At 38.0% G+C, this 27,619-nt stretch overlaps 1 protein-coding gene across 1 annotated transcript; it reads right to left on the minus strand.

Annotated features, from left to right (window-relative positions):
* Positions 1-1,533: 1,533 nt before the first annotated feature.
* LOC121428610 (hamartin-like) lies at positions 1,534-24,002 on the minus strand. The gene is made up of 17 exons (XM_041625370.1): positions 23,741-24,002; positions 23,204-23,307; positions 22,020-22,172; positions 20,728-20,872; positions 20,120-20,268; positions 19,137-19,210; positions 18,519-18,706; positions 15,925-16,710; positions 14,352-15,213; positions 13,411-13,591; positions 11,724-11,887; positions 10,163-10,259; positions 9,150-9,245; positions 7,327-7,468; positions 5,786-5,874; positions 4,635-4,703; positions 1,534-2,541 (listed from the first exon to the last, which is right to left on the minus strand). The coding sequence occupies exons 1-17, from the start codon at positions 23,853-23,855 to the stop codon at positions 1,657-1,659; spliced, it is 4,299 nt and encodes a 1,432-aa protein (XP_041481304.1). The 5' UTR covers positions 23,856-24,002; the 3' UTR covers positions 1,534-1,656.
* Positions 24,003-27,619: the final 3,617 nt, after the last annotated feature.

Genomic DNA, 27,619 nt, shown 5'->3' on the forward strand with positions numbered 1-27,619 from the left:
CCAAAGAAAAACCTGGCTTGAGCCCGGACCGGAAGGTTAAGCAATAAAAAAAAAAAATGGGTCCTGGATCGGCCAGGAACTCGGGAGCACAGGACAACACTGCCACTGCAGCGCCAAGAAGCCCGGCCTTGCTCAGTGCACACTAGCACTAGATCTAAATCACTTTCCCATCCCGCGATGTCGGCAAACAAATTTAACCTAAATTTCTGTCCCAATCAATTCCAAATATCGATTTTCAACCACATAGAGCATAAGGAACGGCTTCATCTCAGCCTCAATCCTGATTTCATAGTTCGAATTCTCAGATTTAGTGTCTCAGTCCGTCATATATTTGTGCTGAAACACAAAGACAACAAACACATTGCTGCCCTGCACGTTCATTTTGCGAAATCAAAGAATTTAAACGAAGACATCGAGATCGAAGCCAAAATAATGCCGTTGAGGATGCTTGATGTGGCTGAAATTTATGCTAAGGATCAATTAAGTTAAATTATGTGGGAAAATACATGAGCTCAGTTCACGCATGGAGGTAAAAGGTCATATCATCTTACTGTTTATTTGGTATTATAATTTGATATTTTCTGTTTTAGCTTTCATCCGGACCGGCTTGACCCGGAGGGAATCCCCCCAACTCGCCGGTCTCTGAGTTCCGGCCCGGCTCCCAGCATGTTGTCTTGTACTTTCTTTTTATATTGTAAATTTCTGTGTCAATTACCTTAAGGATTTTTTTTTCAAGTTTCATTATTAAAAGCCCTGTCATATCCTTCTGTGCGAGTCTTGTAGGTGAGTTGTGGCAATCACTCACAACTCCTGCTGACAAATGCGTGCGAGATACTGTCAATACCAGCCATCTGTTGTTAGAAAATATAATCACCTGCAAGTCACACACAAGGCTTGCATTGGAGATGTGACAGAGTCTTTATTTTTTTCATTATTTACCACTAATTAAAAAATATCCTACCCCCCACCCCTGCCACCCAGGTTACCTCATTCCAACTTATGAAATGTGTATGTAGATTAAATACTTTAGTCCTTATTAAGATCACATATTTAGTTAAACAAAGGTACACCAAAGAACACAAGCATGATGTAGAAATAAAGTTTTAGCACACATCAGCGATAGATTTTGGTTTAGTTGCAGATTCACAATTTTGTCAGATTATTATTTAAGTAGGCTCTCAAGAGTGCTCATGAGGAAACATAGGGACCTCACTTCACTCTGAGCAATTATAGTTTATTTTTTGAATTATCAATAATTCTTATTTCAATTTAAGTGGTTTTAGGCATGATTACACCCCCTCTTCTAAAAGAAGATAAGGACATATGAATGTGAAACACTATACAAACAAATAATGTGGGAACTACTCTGCTAGGAATTCAATTCCATATAACTCCAGGATGAGTTTGGCGTAAATCAGAGCTAAAGATTTGTATAAATACGTCAGAAAATTGAGACCAAAAGAGGTATTTATCAGCGTTCTTGCTTCCCTTACCCAGCCTAGTCTATATTCAAAGGATGTGACACAAAAATAATTTTTATAGCAGATAGAAAACTTCACCCACATGGTGATGTGATCATCACTCCAGTGGCACATTTCATTCAGATAGAGTTGCTTTTGCATCACAAAGTCAATCACATTAATTCTGTTGATTCTGTCACCAATGAGATAATCCATGCTCTTCCACACTTGCATCCAATTCCAAGTGTGACGCTATACCCTGGCTACCAACTCCACACCCGATATCATCAACAATGGCAGTTCTCTCTGAAATAGCTTTCCTCTCTTCTTGATTTGAAGGGCTCCCATTGTTATCCTCACTTCCCTTTGAAGACAGTCCACGGGGGCTACCAGTCAAACTGCCAGCAGGATGCTGCGATAGTTTGTCGAATTCAGGACAGGAATGACAACTGTTGGAGGCTACAGCCGATGCCCTGTCCTTGAGGGATCTCTCATGAGATGCATTCCCTTGCGGAGCATTGGGAGCTAAGTTTGAAGGGGCACTGGACACGGAGTGCACCCGCTGAAAAGGAGAAGCTTCACTGAATCGAATGGCAGAACTCTGCATCTTGTTCGTTTTCCCATTAACAGGACCTTCCTTCGATCGCGACTTTACCAATGGTTGTGTCAAGAGCTCTCCTGCACAGGGACTAGGTGTCTTTGACCCTTCCTGCGTTGCTTGTTGAACCTGCTTAGGAGTGGGAGTGGAAGTCTTACGCGATGTCCTTACATTTGCAAATGCTGCAGCTTCCCCCTCATCTCCTAATGGGGTTCTCCTCTCGGCAGGATCGGGTCTACTCTTCTGAGATCCTGTGCTGCCGCTGCGATTGAACATCTTCTGCGGACTGTTGGATCTACTGCGGGAAATCCCGGAACTGGAGGTGGAGTCTTCCAGCTGAGCTCCATCTGGGTTGGAACGATGTTGGGCGTGGTCACGGTGACGGGAGTTGCACTGTTCACTGCGGTGTTTGTTGGGTTTAAGAAGCTCCCCTTCTAGACGCTGTGTAACTTTCTTCAAGGAATTGTATTTTGCTTCCATTGCCTGGTGACACAAGAGATTAAAATCAAAGTCATATACTAGAAGGGACTATCTTTTTTTCTAGATTGGGGTAATCGTGAAAATTTGGGGGCTATTTTTAAGGGATAAACGCAATTATGCAGTAAAAGCAAGTATCATTTTTCAACCATAGTTAGAATATTAATATTCTTCATCTTGAATATATGTTTTTGACAGATCTTGGGTGACTATAGACAGAACAATTGTGCCAAAGCATGCATTTTGGGGGATTTTAGGGGTGATTTGGGACTGACATGAGGGCAAAATCACCCGTTGCCCTCATCCAGGTTCTAAATAACATGACCTTGTTCCTTCTAATTGGCAAAATGTATAAGATATGTGATCAGCCACTCCAAAACCAATAACTCACCAGGGAAAGTCCTCTGTACATAGCCAAAATAGTCATTTGGTCTTCAAATTGTAAAAAATCAACAATTTGCTCATCTGAAAAATTAATTCTTCTTCTTCATACTGTTCACATTTGAAGTTGTAAAGTAAAAAAAAAAAGATACAAAAATTTCTTCAATGCCACCTTTTTATGACAGCTGGGAAATATCACAGAGATTGCACAATGTGCATATTATTTTATGCTTGAGCAAATCCCGTTTTTTAAACTTTGTTTTCTCCTTATTCTTTGCATCCCTCACTGAATTTCTCTTAAGCCAGGATTACAACAGTACCGATTTCTCCTGAATAAATTCCAACTGATTCTACCCAAATATGGCCTGATTAGGATGGTTTCGGTGTATTTGGAACTTATTCGCCTCTCATTTGGGAAGCTCCCCGAATAGAGACAAATGGGTCAAAAATAGGTCCCAATTCAGCACAGAATCGCCAACGGACCGAATCAATTTTGGCCATCCTGAATAAAGCCGTATGCCACCCAAATAGTGCCCAGAATTGAGCCAAATGTGACCCAATCGCTCCGACTTCAGCTGGATGACGACCCAAATGTTGACCCGAATTGGAACGAATATGGCCAAATACCTCCCCTAATCCAATCGAATGACCTCCGAATACATCCCAAATGTGGCACAAATTAAATTGGCTGTGGTCAAATTCAGGAGTATTTTGGACGGTATTTGCCTGGTTTTGAATATTTCAAATCAAGTTGAATTCCTCCACAAATGTTCCCGAATCCCTCCCAAATTTTCTTGCATTTGTGGAGGGAGAACAGATTACTGCCGAATACGTGAATTCGGTTCTGGTGTAACCCTAACTTTACATGCAATCAAGTACTTGTGTGGGTTATCGTTTATCAATTTTGACAAGTTATGCTCGGTTGGCACTTGCACACATTGTGGTGTCCACATTGCCCTGCATTGATATGTGCCAGTGCAGGACACTTCCTGGCACGACTTAGCTATACCAGTTCACGCATTGTTCGGACACGTTCACGACATGTTTGCGCATAGTTTATGCACTGTCCTGACGTTCTTTCAAAAGATATTCTTGACACCCTATTCTGTGACGTATCTAGCGCAAAATTAAATATTCCAACGTTCTGGTTTGACACCTTCTACGTTCATTGATTAGGACGACTTACACTGATCTCATGGTCTACACTCACAATTATGCGCATATCATTCACGAATGATGCGTGAAGTATGCTTAGCCTGTGCGCAAAGTATGCCTGGCCCTGTGCTAAATAAGTGCCACTACCCCGGTTGGATGTGCGTACTATTTCTTTTTCAATGCCACACAGTGGTACGCAGTGGCATGCCTAGGTTACGCATAGTTCACAAATTTGTGATGCGTGCCAAAATAATTTTGGCACGCACTGCCACACACCAATCCCCAAGCTGGCACACATGAGTGCGTGCCCATACACAAACCATGGAGCTACTACGCGGGGACCACAATGCGTGCAAGTGTCAACCGGGCTTTATCTTTTTATACCTTGGGGTTTGCTTTTTCAAGCTCAATCAAAATATTTTTAAAAATCATTATGGAGGACTTATTGTTGATTTTGAGGTGGCAGGTGACATAAAAAAATGAGTATTGTTAAGTTGCAATAGCAAGACTACTTTTTAATCCATTAAAACTCTTCATAAGTTGAGGCCCAGCCAGAAAATTACCTCAATCTTTCCATTTGATAAACTCTTCACACTCTCAAGGTATCTCTTCTGCTCTGCTATTGATCGGTCCTGTTTTAAAAATTAAAAAGTACACATGAAAAACTAAAGAGGAATAAACTTTAAAAATATTCAATATGATAAATTACTCACCCATGAATATAGTAATTTTCCAATACATTCATAATTACCTTGTGTTATATTTCTCCTCAAATGTTCATCAGAGTATATATGTTTTGTAAGTTTTGAATTGATTAGCATTTTTGTTTCAAACAAATATTGGCAGATGTGAATGAGGTTCCCATGATATTCAATTCAATTTATAACATTTAGTACCGATAACAGGGACAATACCTGGATGCTCGCAAATAATCTTGAGGCCTTCATTTAAAATACATTGCACAAATAATGTGAAATAAATTATACAATTATAGCTAAACTTTGTATTATGGGGAACAGATTTCAGTTTGTATATTCATTGATGTTGTAATATCGTTTATAATACAGAATTGTTCTGCTACAATCAAATTCTCATCAACTTGTGTAGCGGGACCATGCTGCTAGATCAGCTAGTGATCATAGTCCTGCAGTGTTTGAATAAGGGTAATTAGTGATAAATGCCACATTTATGACATCGGTGTTTATTAATGACAACACTCCTTAACAATCATATGCGACTAAGTGACCAAAATGTGATGGGAGAATGTTCTTTGCTTGCTGATAAATAATAAATGCATTTTGAACTATGTTTAAAGTCACAACTTCACAAAATAACTGAGTTGTACCATACTTAACACTTTACACTTAACATCTGGTAAATTTACACTTACCATATCCAATTTTGCGTTAATATGTGAGGTTTTAAGGGATTGAATTTAGTTTCCATGCCGTCATAACTTTTGAATGATAAAAAATTTCCATTTTTATTTCTGATCACCTCTCTCCGCTGATTATTCATGTGACATTTTATTATGGAATTTTATGGATGTTTGTATCTTTTTAAAAATATGAATTGTGAGCAAATTCAGCCTCTGGTTGGTAGATACGACTTGAAGTAAACCATGAATAACAATAAAATGAGCAATTGTTTGTTTATTCAATAAGGGGTAGCCCATTCAACATCAGTTGATCTCCCATGGGGCCCCTATACATACCCTTTGAATGAGGAGGGCGTCTATCTCAATGATCCTAGCTTTGGCCGCTTCAAGCTGTATGCTCTTCTGTCTCGCAGCATCATGACAGTCTATATAGACATTATTTTCAAAATATTTGTATATAAAGAGCATTGTCAACAATATAAATAAAATGAAAATCATCAAAGCATCTTCCCAATCTATATGGTAAATCATTCTCAAACTATTCATAGGAAGAGAGAACTGTCAACAAATCAACGAAATAAAATATGATCACAGCATCTTCACAATTCAATATGGTAAATCATATTTAAAACAGAAAATATCACGTGTACTAATTTAAACAATGCTTTCTGCAGTCACTCCAGTCAACAATTACTCTCCTATGAACATGGATGGGGGATAGGTTAAGAGTTTATTTCCATGGTTAAGATACACAAATACTAGTAGACTAAGGTAGAAGCTCAGGGGGAAGATAAGTTTAAATCAAACCACTGGCTCGTTCATAAAACCTGCATCAATAACAAATTTGCAATAACAGGTAAAATCTACAGAAATCCTTCAATATGTTTGGCTGATAGTAAGTTTGTTATAGAAATTGTGCCTTTGTTATCATAATAAGTCTATATGAAATGGGGGCCCAGAGTTAAAGAGTGTGTTTACTGCCGGTAAACTGCCAATTCGTATAGTGCCAACTCGTCCAATCATCATATGGTCTACCTTCATTCTAATGCCAGTCTGTCCATCAACATTTCGTCTAACAGCCATTTCGTCTAACAACCAATTGGTCCAATAATCACTTGGTCTAATCACAAGTTCATCTATGACCATTTCGTCCCAAAACCAGTTGTTCGAATGCATTTCATTCATTTTGCCCAATTAACACCTATTCAATTAGACCAACTGGCATATGGACTAAATGGCTATATTGGACAAACTGGTTTCAGGGGTGTGAGTGGTCACAAATAAAAAGATCTGAAAAAAGCTGAAGAGTATTGAAAAGGTCTGAAATAGAAGAGCTCCCATACTTTTTGTACAGAGGAAAGTCAAATATAAGCTGAAATTCAGCTGAAAATCAAAACAAAAAAATCTGAACTCTCACACCCCTGTGGTTATTGGCTTGAGGTCTTTCTTTGGCCTTACTCACACTAACTTCCCTTTGTGTCTGCCTACTCCTTTTCTTTCATCCCCTTCATTAACCGGATTGGTCATCTCTTCTCACTAATGCCCCTTTTGTCTCCTTGTTCCAGTGTTGCTGTTGAATGTCTGTGGTCTATATTATGGTTGTTCCACCTTATATGTTTGTCATTTTGCCTCCGAAGAAGATTCTGCTAGGATCGAAAGCTTAGGCCCCTTTTGACTCTCTTATTTACTCCATTGGCTCTTTTTTTAGATAAGCAGTTTACAGCAGCTTCTTTTTGCCATTGAAATGATGAGTGGGCGAAATGGCAATTAGACCATGTGGATAGCGGACGAACTGATGATAGACCAAATAATAGTAGACGATTGGTAATTGGACGAATTTGCATTACATGAATTGGAAATAAACCTATACTGCTCACCAGCTAATTCTTTCTTGAGACACTCCCTTCTCTTGTCCTCTTCCTCTACCAGTGCCTTGCTTAGTTTACTCTCTTCTATCTTTTCCTTGTACTTAGTATTAGTCTCTCCCAACAGGAGTATCTCCTTATTCAGACGTTTGATCTGGAATAGACAATAGTCAGGCAACATGCACAGTATCATATCACATATCTGTATGCATTATAAACTCCTGGGGGTCGTAACACAAAGGTCAGCATTGATCGTAGAACATTTTTTCTACGATTGATTGCTCAGACTACAATAGATAGATAGATAAAATGGTATTTATTAAAATTCTCCACATATTGCAGTTAACAAACTGAATTGCATGTGAATTACAAAGCTAAAAATACAAGTATACATTTCATTGAATACATTTTACAATACAATGTTCAAGTATGTATGTAGACAAAATACAGTATACTGTATACCATTGATCTTATGATACAAAAACTATTCAAATTACATTCATGCATAACTGTGTGTTGTCAGGATCAAGAAGGATCTCTGGAAAGATGAAGGTAAGGAAAGAGTACAGGGTTAGAAAATTTAGGTAGAAAAAAAAGAAGATAAAAAAAACATTAGGAAGGGTAAGATTGACCCTGGCAAGAACATGTAACATATACATAAAAAAGATGTACAATCAAAATCAGGCATACGATCAATTGCAAACCTTTGTGTCATGGGATCCTGGTGGGTGTTTTATAAAGCTGTTCGTAAGTAAAGAGCAACTTTAAGAACTACTGGTGAACCTTTCTTGCGCGCTAAATAATCACCAATTAACATTTAATGGTGAATATAATTTACCGTAAGAAAGGATAACCAGTCGTTCTTAGTCACCCTTAACTTACGAACAGATCTATGAAACTGCCCCCCCCCCCAGGATCCTAGGGATCCCCAAACAGGCAAAATATTAATCTACTTGGTGGGGGGGGGGCTACTTTCTACAATGCGTAATTCTACCACACTGGAGAAGCTTTAACATTACAATGAATAGAGACTTTCCAGGGGTCTTTGAACATTTTGTGTTGATATCATCCAGAGCCCCTGTTTAATTTGTTCTCTGCCCCCAAAGCTATATGTCTGTCTGTTGTCACAAAGGGGAGAAAAAATATATTTTTAGATAGCATATCACAGCTCCTACAGCTGTTTTCTGGGTTCGTGCAGCAGTGATTACTCAAACATGAGTGTCCTCTGCCGAAGATAAGGACAGTGGTGTACTGTGTCTTTCACCATTTTTTGTACAAAAATTTTTTAATCATTTTTTGAAAAGATACAAGATAATCAGGGTTTATTAGCACATTTTTAAAAATCTTGGCTACAAATTTAAAACAAGTCCCGGATATAGCAAACAAAATTTGGAGAAGTTTTAAAATTGCAGTGAATAGAGATTTTCCAGTGTGGTCTTTTTACGTTAACAAATGATTAGCTGAGATCGGCTGTCATGTGATTCACTCTTTTAATCCATCACTCATAATTTTTCTTCTGAAAAGCTACACTAGTTTACAGTCCTCCTTCTCTCTATCTGTTACATTTATGTGCATAGCATAGAACAAATCTCTTACCCCACCTCTCCCACTCTCCCTCCACTCCTTCTCCCCCTCTCTCTCTCTACTCATCGTATCTGAACACAACATAGGCTTTGATGCACCATTTCAGGAGCACGTTCTATTATAACAAAATTGTTGTTACAGTTCAAAGCTACTGAAATCATTCAATTTGATTAGTTGATAGTAAAATTGGGCATTTGTTTTTACAAAGTCTTGATAGAATGTGCCCCAGAACGAGGCCTTGCAAAACCTACCTCATCTTTCAAGTGTTTATTGGTAGCTATATCAGCTCTAGTACTGGCCAATTCTTGTTCTATGTCAAATAACGATGAATTTGAAACCTTGAGGTCCTGTATTCAAACACAAACATGAAAATCAGCAATTATAGTACAAACTCTTTTTACTTAACTGTTGATTTATTTCTGCCAATATTGCAATTTACAAACAAATGGCATACAATTTACAAACAAATGGCATACAATTTGTTTCCTTTATCTACTTTTGCCTCTATGAAACATAGCAAGAATTCACCTTATATTATTTCACACTGCACTTTTAAATGCAAGCTCCAATAAGGTTCTCAATTTACACAACAAAATTCAGAACACATTCAAATCAGAAACATAACTTTCCTCCACATATTTTTTTCAGAAATATTAATTTTGAGACTTTTAGAAATCAAAATAACGTTAAGCTACTGAGGCACAATAGCTTTGTTGGTATAGTGGTGGCCTTGTAATTCTGATGACCGGGGTTCAAAATCAAGTCGGTGCACTAGTGGCCTTTCATTTGGTATTAATCCCCCATTTCCAGGTCCCATGGAGAGGACCTTAAGCCATTGGTCCTCTGGTTGCTCACTTAAAAAGGATTTAAACTTTCTTTGAGAGCTAGTGGGTAAATTGACCACCATCTACCTCATTTATAAAAAAAGCTGCACAGATGACATTATAATAATAATGAATAATGGATTAACATACTTTTAAAAAATATGCATAAGCAAAGAGTATATCTGACTGAAAGGGAAAACACTCCATAATCAAATAGATGAACGAAGTATACACTGCTAAGAAAAGAAATTTTAACTGATTAATATGTGAACATACATGTATCATCATGTCATTGTAGGAACGCCCTTAGCACATACTTTGTGCACATTGCATGCGCGCATAAGGGCATTTCTGCACCGATGAGGTGTGCGGTAGTGTGGTGAAAGGGCGTTCCTGCACCAACACGACAATAAAATGAAAAGTGAAAGCAGAGTACATACCTTTTTCACTTTATCAACCTCTAGTCTATGTGTGACAAGAAGCTTGTTCAGTTCTTCTTTGCATTCTGTCAAGTGCACTTTCTCAGCCTCCAATTTTCTTTCAAGAAAAATCATTATAAAAAAAAGAAATCAGACATCTTACAAGCAGAGCTGCCAACCTGAAAAAGAACATTTCAGTATTTTTAAAGTTGAAAATCAGTATTATGGTGAGGAAATCAGTATAAAAAATACCATAGGACAACACATAAAGCTGAAAGTTTAGAAATCAGTATTTTACATTAAACTATCAATATTTTTCTCCCTTTTCAGTACTAAATACTGAAAATCAGTACTACTTGGCAGCTCTGTACAAGCAATCACTTAAAAGGGTGAGGGATCAGACATACCCAACATAATGTATTCATTCACTGACATCTATCTCAGGGCTTGACCAATTAGTTTAGGACTTCTTCTAGTTAATTTATACACTAAACTCCTCATTTTAGAGATAAATTAGTATTGTACAATGCCTACTTAGCTTGCTGTACGTGAGCAAATGGGAGGTTGAACGTCAAACATTTGTACCATTGCACACAAGACGTACCATCCAAAATGTACCATTGCACGGCTTTATAAGGTGACGTCACAATACGATTTAATTCATTGCGCTCAGTAAAAACAAAGGCGCCACACACGTGGCTAAATGCACAATGCTGCCCAAGGTCATGTGCGCTTGTGGGATTTTGCTTTTTGCTTTCAATATTTTTGCTCCCTTTTCATAGATGACTGCAGGGAAATACTCGTTTTGTTCATATTTTCACTAGATTCCGAGGCGTTGTACAACACTTATAGTGAATATTCTTATTCGTGCCAGATTTCTCATTCGGTAAAAGAAATAGATGCTTTATTCAACTCAGCTAACGCCTCGTTGAATAGAGCATCTTTCTTTCACCCCATGTGAATTTTTGCACCATCACACTCATGCCTATTCGCTATTTGTATAATGATGGTCTAAATAGGGTAACACAACATTATCTCCTGTGACATTTGCTCTGGTCTTAATACCTCAGAGGGGATTGTAATAAGAGTTTTTGGTTCAGAATAATGTTAAGATAAGGATTAGGGTTTATTTAGTGTTGGAGGATAGATTTCATGTTTGGTTTAACCTGTGAATTTTCCATCGGAGCAATTGTCAGTGAAGCAAATGTCACGGAACCCTAAATAAACCGGGCACCTTAGGTTTTAAAGAACAGCTAATATAGAATCAGATTCTGTAAACAGAATAACAAACCCAGGAGGGCTTTTAAACATCCCATGGTATGCCACATCTTAGGCCAATTTCATACATGTATTAAATGCTAACACCTCAGTCACATTTGCCCTACAGTGGCCGTACGGCAAGTCGAAAACAGCTGTTATATTAATTTGTATTCAAACCACCTACATGTAGCTATTACAGAAAAATGTTAAAACAGCTGTTTTTATCTAGCCGTACGGCCACTGTAGAGCAAATGTCACCGAGGTATCGATTAATGTTGCATATTATCATTATATGGCAAAACAACATGTATAGTATACTCACTGAACTGCCTGTTGGAAATTTTTATCCTTGTGATGGCATTCCATGGTGAGTTGTCTATTTTCTAGTCTGACCTGGTTGACCTCAGCACTTAACCTTGCTATCTCGTTCTCCTGCAGACGTAGTTGGTCTTTCATTGCGCTGTTCAACTCCTCATAAGCTTTAGCCTGTTGCAAATACAACATAAATATGTTTCTAAGATCATTATATCCAGTGGCTCCAGAACATTCTGATCTGGCAAAGCTTAGGAGGGTCAAACGATTGTGTGTTCACGATGGTTTGACCCCCCCCCCCACTTTTTAAGTGAGCCAAATGTCTCTGGACCACAGATTACACCTATAATATAAGTTAATCTATGAAAGTAAGAAAGAATGATTATTATTAAAAGCGAAAAGCAAAAACCCTCAAATGCACATCTAATCTGCAGCAGTAACGTGCATTTAACAAGTAAGCCCTTCGTTTATTTATGAAGCACAATGCACTGAATCTTAAATTTAATTGTGACATCACCTTCTTTCTGACTGTACAACGGTTCATTAAGGATGGTACATTTCGGATGGTATGTGTGCAACAGTACAAATGTTTGAGATTCAGACTCCCATTTCTAGCGTACAACAAGCTAAGAGGCGATTTACAATATTTCTAATGCAATGAACCATAATACTATGTACACTTTTGCAATGAACGGTACAAAGCAAACAACATCATGATATTTTTTTTTTACTCTCAAGTCTCTGGCATCTTTGGAGAGCTTATTAATAATGCACGGGTATTTGCTTTTCCAGTTATGCACCGTTGCTCGCAAGACTGAAGCTGAAACTTTTCTCAAAAAAAAAATCCTTCGTAGCAATTAGTTCGATATCAACACAACTATAATCAAAAGTATGGTAGCGGATCGTATTACCGAACACTTTTCATGAATTCAATCATATCAAACAAATTATTGTCATAAAATTCACCAAACTGTCACCATAAATACACAACTACCTACAAAATATAAATATGTAAAAATTTTGCTGAATTCATTTTCTCTTTTATGATATTAGCTTCCAATTGGACCCCTCTTCGCATGTGAAATATTTTGGTGACTTGGAAAAGGTATCGTATTACCGAACGGGTGTTTTCTGTGGGAAAAGTTGAGAGAACAACAAAATCACTGATGAGCTATTTTGACCACATTTTATTATTTTTAGAATAATAAGACTTTGAAAATGTGTTTTTGACCATTTTTCATCATCTTTCTATTCAAGGTCCCTTTGGAAGGATGTTGCAAAGTATTGAGCAGATGAAATTATTTTCTGACGCGTATGATGTGCGTGTTCGATAATACAATCACCACTCTACATGTAGGCCCGTATTCTGATAGCAGGTTTAACTTAAACTCATGTTTAAATTTATGGTTTAAGTATGGATAGCCAACTGTTACATAAATCACTAAGAGTAGAGATATCATACTTCAGCTCATTTGGCTCTCAAATTATTCATAATTGTCGAGAAAGTGTAAATAGATGATTGTCTTCACCATCGATTAATAAAAAAAGGGCACAGCAAACATAAGAAACATACAACTCCATAAAAATTTTGATACTTATGGCTTCCCATACTTCAACCACAACTTTAAACCCGAATTTAAGTTAAACCTGACTTCAGAATATGGGTCATTGAATGTAAAATCTTGAAGCATGCTCACCTTGTGTGTTTTGCCAAGAAGTCTTCTATTCCTGCCTGCATGGACCTCTCTCTTATGCCTTTCATAGAGGAGCTGGTTATGAAGGAGTTGGAGTTGGCCTTTCAGTAGATTGATCTCATCAGCAGGAGGAGAACCACCATAGTGGGTCCAGTTGACAGACTTCTGGCTAGTCAGGGGTAACCTGTGTCAAAAACAACAGGGATTTATACATTTCTTCACGTGCATAAATATAGGAGTACATTTTGGCATCTATACAACGATATACAGAGCACTATACAAAGAACAGTTCTGCTTTCCGAGTATTGGAATATTCAGAGTATGTCATTGACCATGTATTGGAACTGATAACATGAAAATGAAAATGCACATTTTGTTGTTCAAAATGGCAATGAAAAATAGATATCCTTCAAAAATTAATTTTGCAACGCTGATTGTGGGCCCAGCAGCCACTGAGCAGTGCCAGGTTGATGTTGCTCTATCCCTTAAATTGTTGATCGCCAAACAAGGTAGCAGCAACTCCCATCTTTTAATGTCTTTTGGTTCTGATGTGGCAGGGGTTTTAACTCTCAACCTCACGGTTGTGAGACAGACACTCTACCAATACAATAAAATCTACCATCTTATTCAATCATTTAATCATATTCTTGAAAGCACATAATTGATACACAAATAAACAGTGATTACCGAGAGGCAGTAAAATTAACCCCCAAAAGCTAACCACAATCCTCAATCCAACATTATTCTGAACTAACTACTATTCTCATCCAAATTTCAACCTTCTCTCTCTCAAAGACAGATTCAAGTAAATGTTAATCATTAATAAAGGTTGGGTCACTAACATTGTAAGCAATTGAAAAAACAGCCCTCTTTAACATTTCCACTGAAATTTCTACCATCACAGCTGAAATAAATAAATTGAAATATAGTCCTTCTAAGCTTACCGACTCAATTCTTTATCATGAACATCATCACTCATATTGATATGTCTATCCAACATTTCTGCAGGTGAAAACACAGCATGAAGGGGACCACTTCGGCTAAAATCCGAGGAAGCGAGTGAGATCTCATCCCCTCTATCCTGGGAGGAGGGTGCAGGAGTACCCATTGTTGGAGTGCACATGTAATATGGCAAGGCTTGCCGAAGCATGCTGTTGATTGAAGCATATGCATGCTGGGATGCAGTGCTCATTTCTGCTGGGTACGGCGATTCCAAGCTGTCCACAGAGCAATCACGTATTGGCGTAAAACCCTGATTGCCTCTGTGCTGTCTTGAAAGGGCACTTTCTGTGATTTTGTCCCCGAGCTCACAGTCTTCCACCATCTTCCCCTCTTCATTGACCTCTCTCCTCTTACTATCTTCTTCATGGACAGTTCCATTGGCTGTTCCAGCCCCAAAGAGATTATGGCTGACCTTCTGGAATTCCTTCTGGCAAGGACTGGATTCCTCAAGGTGCAGTTCATGCAATGCTGCATCAGCCTCACCAGAACTTGATGTGCTGTCCACACCAGCAATTCCTGTTTCTTCTGCTCTCACACTGTTCCCTATATCCCTTCCCTTGATATCTGCACAAGATCCTTCCACTGACATAGTGACATCATCAGCACCCTCTGCAGTGCCACGGACCACTTGTTCACTTTGTTTCTCTACTTCGTACTTTGGCGTGCTGTTCAAGACAAGGTGGCCTGAATCATCTGTACCCTCCTTGTGATGATGCAGCCCGGCCATGATCTTTGACATGAATTCCCCAACATTTCGCTGGGGACTATTAACGATGGAAGACACCTCAGCATTCGTAGCATCATCTGTAGAAGTTAATGAACCAGATATGTTGAATTGCAATTAAATTTGTTCCAAAAGACCCATTATTGATACTTTTGATTTGAAGAATTACGTATTTTCCATTTTTCCCAACAATGTATTTACCCCCCCCCCCCCCCATGTATATAGTCCAAGTTTTTTTTATAAAGAAATCATCAATTGTTTAAAAGGACATAAGACCTTCAATTATTGCATCCCTTAATCTTGATATTGACATACACAACAAATACATGGCTAGTTCTGTATTGGTAATTTTTAACTTTTAAAAAAATTGATCAATGGTTTAAAAGTCAATATAATCTTCAATTGCATCCCTTAATATTGACATTTACATGAAAAAAATTTGAAAATGAAAACTTATTTTCATATTTTTTTTACAGAATAGTAAGATTATTATGAACAGTAAAAATTACTACTAAGAAAATATTTCAAGCTTTGTAGCATTCAACTTCAACTACCGGTATACTCCCCAAAACTGAATTCCGTGGTATATGTGTTATTCATTGACAAATTAAGAAAATCCAATATTTTTCAATTAAGAAAAATGCAAACATGGACATGTACAAACTGCATAAAAGAAACAACACTTAATGCATCATGCACTAAAACTCATTTCCAAGAATGAGTTGCAATTTCTATGACATTCACTTTTGTGGTAATAATTTCATCACTAAAACCATAAAACTCTTAATTACCTGATCTTAGATGGCTATCAGAGAGGTGTCTTATTAAACTTGGAAGATCTTTGAGAGAAACAGAAGATTCTTGATCATCAGGGTCATCCTCCTGTCTTGGTTTTGGGCATTTGATTTGGCCACCCTTCTCTTCCTCGATGGAATCCTCCAGCACCGATTCCTCTATCCCCGATCCCTTCCCAGACGACTGCCTTGATCTTGGCGCAGACGTCTTGCCACCGCCGTCTGCAGGTTTTGATGCTTGGTGCTGTGCTGAAGACCTGTTGCCGAAATTGAAGATTGTCCGATCCGCACTGTACTTGCGGATGGGGGATGCTGGAAGCCATTGTGAGTTGGCATCGTACCCTGGAGTGGACGGAGCAGAGGTGGTACGCTGGAGGATGTTGGGAGGATAACGTGGCAACGCCCCGGGGCCCTTTCCCCTCGATTTCCGGCCCGACTTGTTAGGCGTGCTGCCTTCACTGATGTTGAGGACACGGTAGGGCTGTTCCTCTCCTAGAGTGGAGTGGGGCGAGTCTCTGGGTGTGGTGAGGGAACTAGAAGGGTCCCCGTACCCCATCTGGAGGGAAGAGGTGAGACTGAGGTCCATCATGCTACCCCCTGGTGAGGGGGGATGGGACGTGGGCGGAGTTGTGAGGCCGCAATCTACTGCAGGACTCCACATGGCAGAGAGGATGGCTTGCGATGAGATGAGATTAGAGGTTACGTCAGGTTTTTTGTTGAGGTTGGAAGGAGTAGTTTGTTTGCTGGCTGGAAGGATCTGGGCATCACTGGAAGGAGGTATCACTAAAAGATGTAAAAACAGATTGAAAAGTTTTCTTTCACTAATGAAAGTAAATCAATTATGAAAATGAATCTGAAAATTTATGTGCTTTTTCTTCTTCATAAGGTTGCTTGGGTAGCAGATAAAGTTAGATGAATATTACAATGACATCAATTTAAGCAAATTCTGGGGGTCACATTGGCAACCACATGAATTCATTATCCTTCAAAGGAATTAGGGTGCTATCTGTTTGAGCAAAGAATAGCTGTGACTTTAAATAATCAAATGACATGCATAGTTAAAAGACCAGAATAATACATCTTTGTAGATGCATTGATTTATAACTGAATTATAAAGATTTTGAAGACTTCATGGTTATATGCAAAACCTTTTGAAATAAAACTGTACTACCTTTCCAGCGAAGAGTTTATTTCTAATTTTCATTCTAGTCTGCATAAAAAGCATGTATCCTTAGATCACACAAAGAAATGACAAGAAGCTGTTTGGCAAAAAAGATGCTTAATGCATACATATCTCCTGGTCAAAACTAACCAATGTGGTAATGGGTATATACCAGGGAAAAATTACACAGGGGCTGGGGGCGATTTATCCCCTGAAATGCACAAAAGAGCCCTGGAAATCAATGTTCACAAGCAGTTGTGATAAGTAGGTCACAAAATTGCCCCCAAAAATAAACCAAATTATATTTCACACGACATGCACCTTGGACTTAAAGGACAAGTTCACCCCAACAAAAACTTGATTTGAATAAAAAGAGAAAAATCCAACAAGCATAACACTGAAAATTTCATCAAAATTGGATGTAAAATAAGAAAGTTATGACATTTTAAAGTTGCGCTTGATTTCACAAAACAGTTATATGCACATCCTGGTCAGTATGCAAATGAGGAGACTGATGATGTCATCCACTCACTATTTCTTTTGTATTTTATTACATGAAATATGAAATATTCTAATTTTCTCCTCATTGCCAAGCGAAACAACGATTAATTCCTCCCTGAACGCATGGAATTAGCATTGTTTAATATATGGTTCAGTCAAGTTGGTCGTATTGTCAAATTTGTAAAAAATGAAATATTGTATAATTCAAACAATAAAAACAAAAGAAATAGTGAGTGATGGACATCATCGACTGACTCATTTGCATGTCACCGAGTTGTGCATAGCACCGCTTTGTGAAAAATAAGCGAAACTTTAAAATGCCATAACTTTCTTATTTTACATCCGATTTGGATGAAATTTTCAGCATTATGCTAGTCTGATTTTTCTCTATTTATTCAAATCAACATTTTTCTGGGGTGAACTTGACCATTAAGGTGTGATTTTATGTAACACCAATGCCTCAGTCACACTTTCGAAACTATCTCTGGTGGGTGTTTCATAAAGCTGTTCGGAAGAAAAGAGCGACTTTAAGAACAGCTGGTGATCCTTTCTTGTGGTAAATGATATAATAATTTGGTGATGGTTTACCGCGTAAGAAAGGTTCACCAGTCGTTCTTCAAGTCGCTCTTAACTTATGAACAGCTTTATGAAACGGCCCCCTGGACTGTTCTAAGCTATAATGTTATACTGAGTGGCATATCATCGGTCAGTTTGGAGTCGGTCCCATTGATGTGACTGTAGCATTAACTCCAGGGGAGAGTTGCATGAAAGGACTTGTCAGACATTTTATCCAACAAGAACTGTTTCATCTGACAGTTACTATGGTAATAGCCAATCACAACCAAGGAAAGTTGTCAGACTTGAGAACTTGTCTGACGGAAATGTTGATGAAACGCTCCCCCGGTGAACTACCCCTCCCGATACTCACTTCCAGGGGACGATGTCTTGCAAGAGGAGGAAACATTGCTCCTCGTTGCAACGTTGTATGCCATGCCTGACCCAGACTCAGACAGTGAAAGACCACAGGTGGACCGATCGTCACGCGTTGATTCGGTGGTATCCAGACACACCCGGGCGCACTCCATCAGGATGTCATGGACCTCCATTTTCCTCCACCTGTATCAAAATAGACATTAAACCGTTGACTACTGAATAATGCATTCCCATTGGCTTTGTGCAGGGATCATCCCATTCCAGTAGGCAATGGGTTAATGGACACTACCATCTACAATTAGAGTAGACTCTGCATTTTATATTACATGACATATAGGGCAGCTGCTCGTTTATGACGTCACAAATCCAAAACTAAAAATTCTAATAGCCTCTTAATCTTTAACAAATTTTCCTCAAACCTTCACCAATATTTTTCATTATTTTTTCTGCCATTTTTGCAACAAACTTTTCTTCAGGGTGAAATTCCCCTTTAAGACACCTATAGACCCTTGAACTCATTCAAGACAGAATTTCCCCCTGCATATGCAATCATCTTTTGTGGTGAACAATAAAAACTCAGAACAAAGTCGCGATAAAAGCACTGTCCACTAACCTCGCTAAGTCGGTTTCCTTGGCTTTCTGACCTACAATCAACTGAGGATGCATTCTCACTCTCTCCAACATAGGCTGAAGGGGATCAAAGAAAACAGGTGGATTATCATAACAGCTTTTATACTCATGCACAAAGTCATAGTTAATGTCACAGAAATCTATATTTAAATTTGAATCAATACATCAAAATTTAATGTACTTTTTTGAAAAAAGAACATTGGTGATTCTTGCCTATCTGATGGCTTGTCTGCTCCTTATCTGACAAAGCAAAAAGTAATGTATATAAAGTGAGTTTTAGTTGAAGTGGCTCTCTTTTTTTCACATAAAAAATGGGACTGTTCCCATAAGATAGTACTCCAGATTGGTCATTCATAATAGGAAAGCCATCTTTCCAACGGCCAATGTACATGTAGATGGACGACTCCTAAGTTCCCTAATCCAGTGCCGATCCTCTCATCTCCCTCTTTGCAAGTCGGTCTCTCTATGTTAGCTTTGAGAATGAAAGATCCCCTATGTCAATGGAGGGCTGAGAGGATTGGTACTGGGTTAGGAAATTTGGGAGTCAGCCAATCAACATTAGCTTAGAGACATGTAGAATCACTCAATCGATGTCGAAACTAGATTATAGAATGACAACCATGCATAAGAACTTACCAATGCAATGCCAGCCATGCATCTGGTAAATTTGCCATGTGTCTGGTACTTACTTGTGCATAGTTGTAAAAAGCTTGATTTTTCAGCCAAAAATTCCACCACTCAATAAAACAAATGATACACAGGTTTGTTTGTGCATTGGTAGGACTAGTGAACATGCGGTGACTATGGAAACTAGTCTAAACCATAGTTACCTTGTGCTCACAAAACCTACCAATGCGCTCACATCTCTGCTTCATTTTTATACTATTACTAATCAGATAGGGAAAATTGGCATGTATAGTCCAGAACAAATGAAAAATCAACGTCTCCAGACATCTCGAAACTCACCAAGATAGCCACCTCAAACTCCTTCTCCCGGTTGGCAAAGTGACTTTGGAGGAACTCCAGGAAGTTCCAAGGGTACATTCCATAGAGTCTATGGAAGAGGGCATACACAGCTGCTTGTAGATGGAGCTGGTGAACATCATGCACTTCACCTGCAAAGGAGTATGGGAAGGTTATCAAAATAGCATTTGTCAATTTACATATGTTTCAACCAAAAATTTCACTGTTAAAGATAAATGCCAGTTGTGGTAATGACCTCAAAATTGAGTTTGAACAAAATCCAACAAAGTTACCACCCAAGTGTTTGCATCCATTAATAAAAAAATATGTGCCAAATGGCTGTGAAAAAAATGTGTAATTGCTGAGAAATGAGCAAAATAACCAAGGAATTCCATCAAATATCAGGTATTTTTCCATTCAAAATTAATACACTATCCCACATGTGCTTTTCTGTGTTAGTGATCATCAGAATTATCGGTTTTGAGCTAAGATTTCATGACTTCACAAAGATAAGTTTACATTAATGTACCAGATCTAGATCTATGCCTATATGGTGATAATTAACCTTGATTTTCTAATGAAATAATTGTTTGCTGCAACAACTTTCTCACCTGGTTTGTGTACACTCCAAGAGGCAAGACGTGCAAAGATTTCACAGATGTCATGGAGGAATGGCCCAACCTTACTAGGGATCATGGGAAGGAGAGTGGTAATGGCCAAAATACCACACATCAGTACCGGGATATCAGTATCAACCTGTTTATACCAAACAGACGTATAGTGTACAGGTTTTATCTGAATAATAATATTCACCACATCAAAATCATGTGGCATGTTGTAAGAAGCACTGTGTCTGTAAATTATCATATCTGAGAAATTCTAATTTAAAAGCAACATGCAATCACCGCATACAGAAACAGGGGAGCGTTTCATCAATATTTTCATCCGACAAGTTGTCAGATCTGACATCTTTCCATGATTTTGATTGGCTGAGAGGCACTGTTCCTATGGTAACTGTCGGATAAACTGGTACTTGTCGGATAAAATGTCCGACAAGTCCTTTCATGAAACGCCCTCCAGATCTTCATTTAAAAGTACAAATAGTGTGAAAAGTTATCAATTTCACTAATTTCAGAGACTGTGTTCACACTGTAGTCTTTTTTAATAATTCAATTTTCTTGTTTTCTCGAAAGATACCATTAATCAGTGGTAATATTGGCTTTTTTTAGTACCAAAATGTTATTAACAATGAGAAAAACGATGTTGCTGCTAAGCTGTTAAACCCTCATACTTCATACTGTAATCATTTTAAGGACAGTTCGGAAACGACTAGAATTCAGAATTATGACTTCAGCAGCAACCTTCTTTAGCCTATAGTGTTCTCAACAGGGAGATTTGAAGACTTCTATCGCCATTGTTGCCATATTTTTCAAATACAGCTTTTTCTGAGTTGCCCTTACTTTTCTTTAATTATAAAATATGATGGTTTAAATGACAATGACGAAAGTGAAGAGTTCATGCCCTTATTCCTACAAATGGAAGGGTTCCATGACATTTGCTCCGGCAACAATTGCTCGGCTGCAAATTCCACACGTTAATGGAATGAACAACTTCAACCCTGGATTTAACACTACACCCTATCCTAAACCTAACCTAAACCCTATTGCAACCCTAACCCTATATTTAAAACAAAATAAAGCCCAGAGCACTTGTCACCTGGGGCCCGTTGCAGAAAGAGTTGCAATCGATTGCAACTCTAAAAATCATGCGCAACTTCATTTTCAACCAATCAACAGCGCGCATTTGGGACTTGTGATTGATTTTTGGGCTTGCGTTTAAACGCAACTCTTTCTGCAACGGGCCCCTGAGCAAATATTGTGTCATCAATGGAAGATTAGTTTACCTTGAGACATTGAATCATAGAAGTAAAGAGAGGGGCCTGGACAATCTTATGAAGCCAGGTGGGCTGGTGTCTCACAATGTGACTGATGAGGTTCAGAGCAGGAAGACGGCTATGACGGTACTTCATGCACTCATTAAGCTTGTCCATCAAAGGCTACAAGAAGTCAAAACACAATACGAATGATCAGACTTGAAGTACAAAAGCACCTCGATACTCTAGAATCAATTTTACTAATCATAATCAAATCTGTAAATTAGGGATACCCTTGTAAAAAGGGACCAAATCACCAGTAAAGAAATTATAATTCTAGAGAAATTCTTCAATATAATAGGTATATGTTTCATTTTACAGTTGGTCATCAAAGGACCATTGCAGACAAGCTGTCTTTGAGGCAAGTTCTACTAACAAGGTGAATTCTATAGGGAGGCAATTATTATTAAATGATTAATCTAAATCAAATGATTAGTTGAGTTTGAGATATCAGCGCCCTGTCTCACAGAGAGTTATGATGGATCTCAAATTGATTGATCTAGATTTTATTGCAACAGGGCTCAGCCATTTCATGCTGCAGTCAAGTATGTAATTTCACAAATGGCCCAGTCACAACCTATAATAACCATTACAACAGACCATGTTATAAGATAAGGATGATCAACCAAGTACATGTATCTAGAACTCAAAACAACATTTCATAAAACAAATAATGCATGAAGCATTAGTTTAACGCTCATGACGACGGTCTCCTGTGTTCTGAAATTGAGTTAAATAATATTTTTCATATACTTTTTTTTTTACATTCAGAAAGAAATTGTAAATGATACGTGTCTAAAATGTATATACATGTATATGTAAAATCTATGTAATAATTGATTATGTTTTATTATGTTGAACATGTTGAACGCAGAAATAAATTTCAAGCAAACAAACAAAACAAAACACTCCCAACTCAGTACCTTCAAATCAGTCCAAATGCCTGTTTGCCATCACCTTAGGTGTCCTAAATGAATCTTATAAGGGCGATTCTTCCATGGGTAATCTCAAACATGACCTACAAGCGTTTCATGTAGCATCTTGTCAATGAGAGACACTGGTTGGTCACGTTTTCATGTTCCTCTGCAACAGTACACCCATACATGAGAGGGAGTGGGGGTTTAAACCCACAACCATCTTCTGTGATCACATACCTTATCTAGAGGTTCACGGAGTCCTGACAGGACATCCTGGGCTTGGGAAGAGTTGGTCTGGATGTAGAAGTCTACAAGAGCATTCAAGAATGAAGGTTCCCGAGCTGAAAAATTAAACAAGAATTAAATGTACATGTTGTTTAAATTTCTACTGTTTGTGGAAGATCTATTTCCCATGTTGTAACAATCTCAAAATGAGTTTTAACATAGCCAAAATAAAATGACAACTAATGTGCTTAATCATATAAATTCCAGCCAGGTGTTGAATCTTCTTCAAAGTAAATTAATGATACTGATACACTGTCAAACATGTGTTTAGAAAAAATCTGTTAAGGTGATCTTCAGTATGATCATTTTTTTTTAATGTACATATGTCTAAATTTTCATTTGTTTGTATTAGTTTATCATTTGCAATTTCTATGTAATATTTTTTTCTAGATATTGGAAATGAAATAATTTTTTTTTTTTAAATGTGATCAATCAAATTGATTTTGATAACTTGATTTTACAGACAGATAAATATTCATGACTTTTTACCTGATGTCAAGTTATCCTGAATCAAAGACTTGAACTCCTTGACAGTGTGAAGATCATTTGATTCAAGATGAGGGAAAAGAGCTGTTGGCTCGGTGACATGTTGATGATGTGCCATCTTGGTTAATATGAAGAACACCAAAGTATGGATGGCAAACTTCCAGCAGCTGAACAGTCGATCGAATGTAATCTCACATGGAAAAGGAGTTCATGCATCAGTGTGTCAAAACCCTGGATTCCATCCCTGTTTCAAAGATGGAAATTTTTCAAATGGTACACAAAACCAAGTGTTGTTGCAATCAACCAAATTTAAGCACAACCAATCTTATTTTCACATGCTAGCATGTTCTGTCACATAGTATGGCAGTGAGTCCAAACTTCGCGCGTGTCCAAACTTCGCGGATGGTCATTATCTCCAAAACTAGCCAATATCCTTAAAATCTGACATCATCAATGTGAAAAGCGACCTAAAATTACCCTTCGCTGAAAGTTTCTTTAGGATTGGTCCAGTATTCACGAAAATATTGGCAAAAGATCTGCAAATTTGTCACCGTTAGCGCCCGTTTTGAAGAAAGCAACAAGCATCACGATATCACCATTTTACAAGCAGAAATCATAAAAAATGTGACCTAACCTTTTCCATAGCATTTTGCCATCAATCTGATATAAATATTTCACTTTTTGAGCTTGATTCTTTGTTTAAATCTCCACAAAAGCTTTGGTGCGCAAAGTTAGGTCACACTTTTTCTGAACGGTTTTCCAGCACAGCCCGCATTTGCCGATCGGAATAGAATTTTGAGATCGCGATACCGGCGAAACCCCGTGACCTACTTTACATTTTCGTCCATGATTTTATAGTTTACGATCTTGCCGTCAATGTGGTAACTATTTCTTGAATTGGTTTTGTATAAATTATCAATAATTTGTGGACAAAATTAAGCCTGATGAATATTTTTGAAAAGTGCGCGAAGTTTGGACACCCCATCATACACCAATCACCGACATTCCCACTCATAAGAAAGTCCTAACTTGAAATATAAAAAAATCTCTCATCTAAAAAAGTCAAGAGGCTGAGCCCACACTAACAGGAAAGCCTTAAAAATGCTCAAGGTCAAGAGATTTGAATTTTTGCGAGGTTAAAATGACATCATCAAAATGGCAACTAGAAAAAAAACTAAACCATGGAATTAGTCAAGTTCGATTAATCTGTGCATGATTAGCATGAATTAAGTTAACTCTCAATTTGCCACATAAGATCTGACCGCAATGCCAGTTGGCGAAGAACAATAGGAAACAAGATGGCGGCGTAAACATCGGGCAAGTCTCTTCCGTTTTTTCACAATATATTTCTATTTCATTTTGATGAATTCTTGTCTAAAAATAACGAGGAGAGTGTAGTAATGTCGGGAATGAAGTTTTATCCCATCAATTAGGGCTAGATTTATAGGTCTTACTTTTAGAAGGAAAGTAGAAATCTCGTGGGCGAAAGTTTCAGGTTTTGGCCGCCTACACGCACGTGAATATATACGAATACCTGGCTTCATTGAGAGTAACCTTGCGTCAGTAACTGATTTTTACTCCCTAGATTAGAAGCCGCCTGGCTACCAGGGCGTGGGGTGCCCGGGGCCGTCTTACTACCCGGAGTGTTCGGCATCAGACATAAATGAAAACCGCTCAGGACACACACGCACTCGACAGCAGATTCACTCAGATCGTTCACGATCAAATTGTTATAACTTCATTTTATCACCTTGGCATGCATTACCTCGGCGAAATTTTGATAAAAAGTCGCCAACAAACGTAGCAATGAAATTCATTCATACTCTTTGAGAAAAGGTGTTTATTATTTTGTCAAATCGATTCGATTTACCTTCTGCGAGAGACGTGCACATCGCCATTACAAATCATGTGACATCAAAACAGCCGAGCCAGACGTCGATAGAGCTAGCTAGGGCCTAGGGTGGGGTGGGGGTGGGCCAGGGGGCGGGGAGGCATCGATAGTCTTTGCCACGGAACTGGATCCAAGCTATTGGATCCAATTAAAGTATATAACTTTAGCTCTTTTTTATTTTTAAAACTGAAAATGGGCCTATAGAATTTTGGCCACTAATTCCTCAGCATCTGGGCCCGGCCGTAAAACAGAAATATAGCAATTGATCATATATGCTTGATTTTCGATTGTACACTATAAATGGAATCAATCGTTCTATGATGGTTGCTAAGTTTTGTGTTAAGGGCCCCAGTCTTTTGATCTTTCTGCTTTGGGTTTAATTTAGTGTGCCTTCAGGGATCGAGGCAGGTCTTTGCCTGGCTCGCTAGCCTGATGGGGTGTCCGGTCTTTGCCATTAATATTTCTACAATGTCCATGGAATCCTTGATTGGCATTGGCTCCTGAGCCATGTTATTACCATTGTATTTAGAATAGCAAAGTTTGTTCTTAATTATATGCCCCCGGCCCCTCCCTGCCTCTTCTCAACATGCAGGCTGCTTCTGCAACTTATAAATTCAAGTACCTGCATTTCCAATGGAAATTCGTCTCCAAATCCATTTCCCTAATTATGATCTTTTTTTATGTCTGCTTGTCAGATTTTTTACAGCTAGGCCGCGACTATATTTGACACAAGTTTTGAAGTGAGAACTTTCGGGGGCCTCATTAATTTGCATCAGCCCCCTATAAATTCCTGAATTTCACCCCCCCCCCCCTTATCCACATACCCCTCACTACTCAATTCATGGCTTCTTCTTTTTTCTTAAATCAGTGACATTTTGTCCATATCCCACTTCATTTACACCCTATCCTGTGTGATAATTTCTTTTAAGAAATACACCTCTCATTCATAGTGGTCTCTCTATCTATCTCTCCCCATCTCCCCCTCCCCCTCTCTCTCTCTCTTCCATCCCCCCCCCCTCTCTCTCCCTGCATGACAATACAGAAATAAATTACAGCTCGATACAGATTCTCTATAAACAATTTTATAAAGCATGATGCTCACACAAACAAAAATATGAATGTTGAAATGACTAATTTAAAAAAAATACAATGATCAACAGGAACAATATAGATTACTGATTCCATAACTGAGGAACCAAAAAGAAATCCAGAAATCATATTGGCTAAAAATGAGCTCTGGTAGTTCAATAAAACCCCCATGCAATTACTTTACATTACTTTTTAGGTTAAAAAATATAGCTATCCATTACCCTTATCATAGGGCCTATATAAACATAGTAAAACACATGTAAACAAGTCAACTTAGACAATGGGTAATTTGAGTCTTGACATGTATTATTTCCAGCATTTTTAAGAATTTGATAGGCATAAATATAGGCCTATGAGCAAAATTGGACAATAGAGATCTCATTAATTTGACAGCGAAAATGTGTTACTCTTAATTCTCAGAATCTATTATCAGATGTCCCTCCTTTCATCTCAATTTTAGGTGCCCCTGAAGGGCAAGTCCACCCCAATGAAAGATTGATTTGAATAAAACAAGAAAAACAAAACGAGCATAATTCTGAGAAGCTCATCAAAATCGGACACAAAATAAGAAAGTTATGACATATTTAAGTTTCGCTTAATTTCACAAAAAATTGTATGCACAGATCCCAGTTTGTACATGTATCACCACTCACTATTTCTTTTGTATTTAATGAAATGAAATCTGAAATATTTCAATTTTTTCAAGATTTATTGGTCCCTGAATATGTGGAATTCCATTGTTTTACAATCTTGTCGTTCAAATTCTAAAATCAAAGTATGGTGTAATTCAAAAAAAAAAATAGTAAGTGATTGAGACATTATCAACTCTCTCATATCACTGAGTTGTGCAAATAACTGTCTCATGAAAAATAAGCAAAAATTTCAAAATGTCATAAATTCAT

This window comes from Lytechinus variegatus, chromosome 15, assembly GCF_018143015.1.
Source record: "Lytechinus variegatus isolate NC3 chromosome 15, Lvar_3.0, whole genome shotgun sequence".
Taxonomy (NCBI): Eukaryota; Metazoa; Echinodermata; class Echinoidea; order Temnopleuroida; family Toxopneustidae; genus Lytechinus; species Lytechinus variegatus.

Coding starts and splice junctions, on each gene's coding strand:
- LOC121428610 (XM_041625370.1), bottom strand. CDS start 23,855: ATGGCACATCATCAACATGTCACCGAGCCAACAGCTCTTTTCCCTCAT. Junction 22,173..23,203: donor TCCGTGAACCTCTAGATAAG/GTATGTGATCAC, acceptor GACTTCTTGTAG/CCTTTGATGGACAAGCTTAA. Junction 7,469..9,149: donor ATAAACACTTGAAAGATGAG/GTAGGTTTTGCA, acceptor TGTCTATTCCAG/ATCAAACGTCTGAATAAGGA.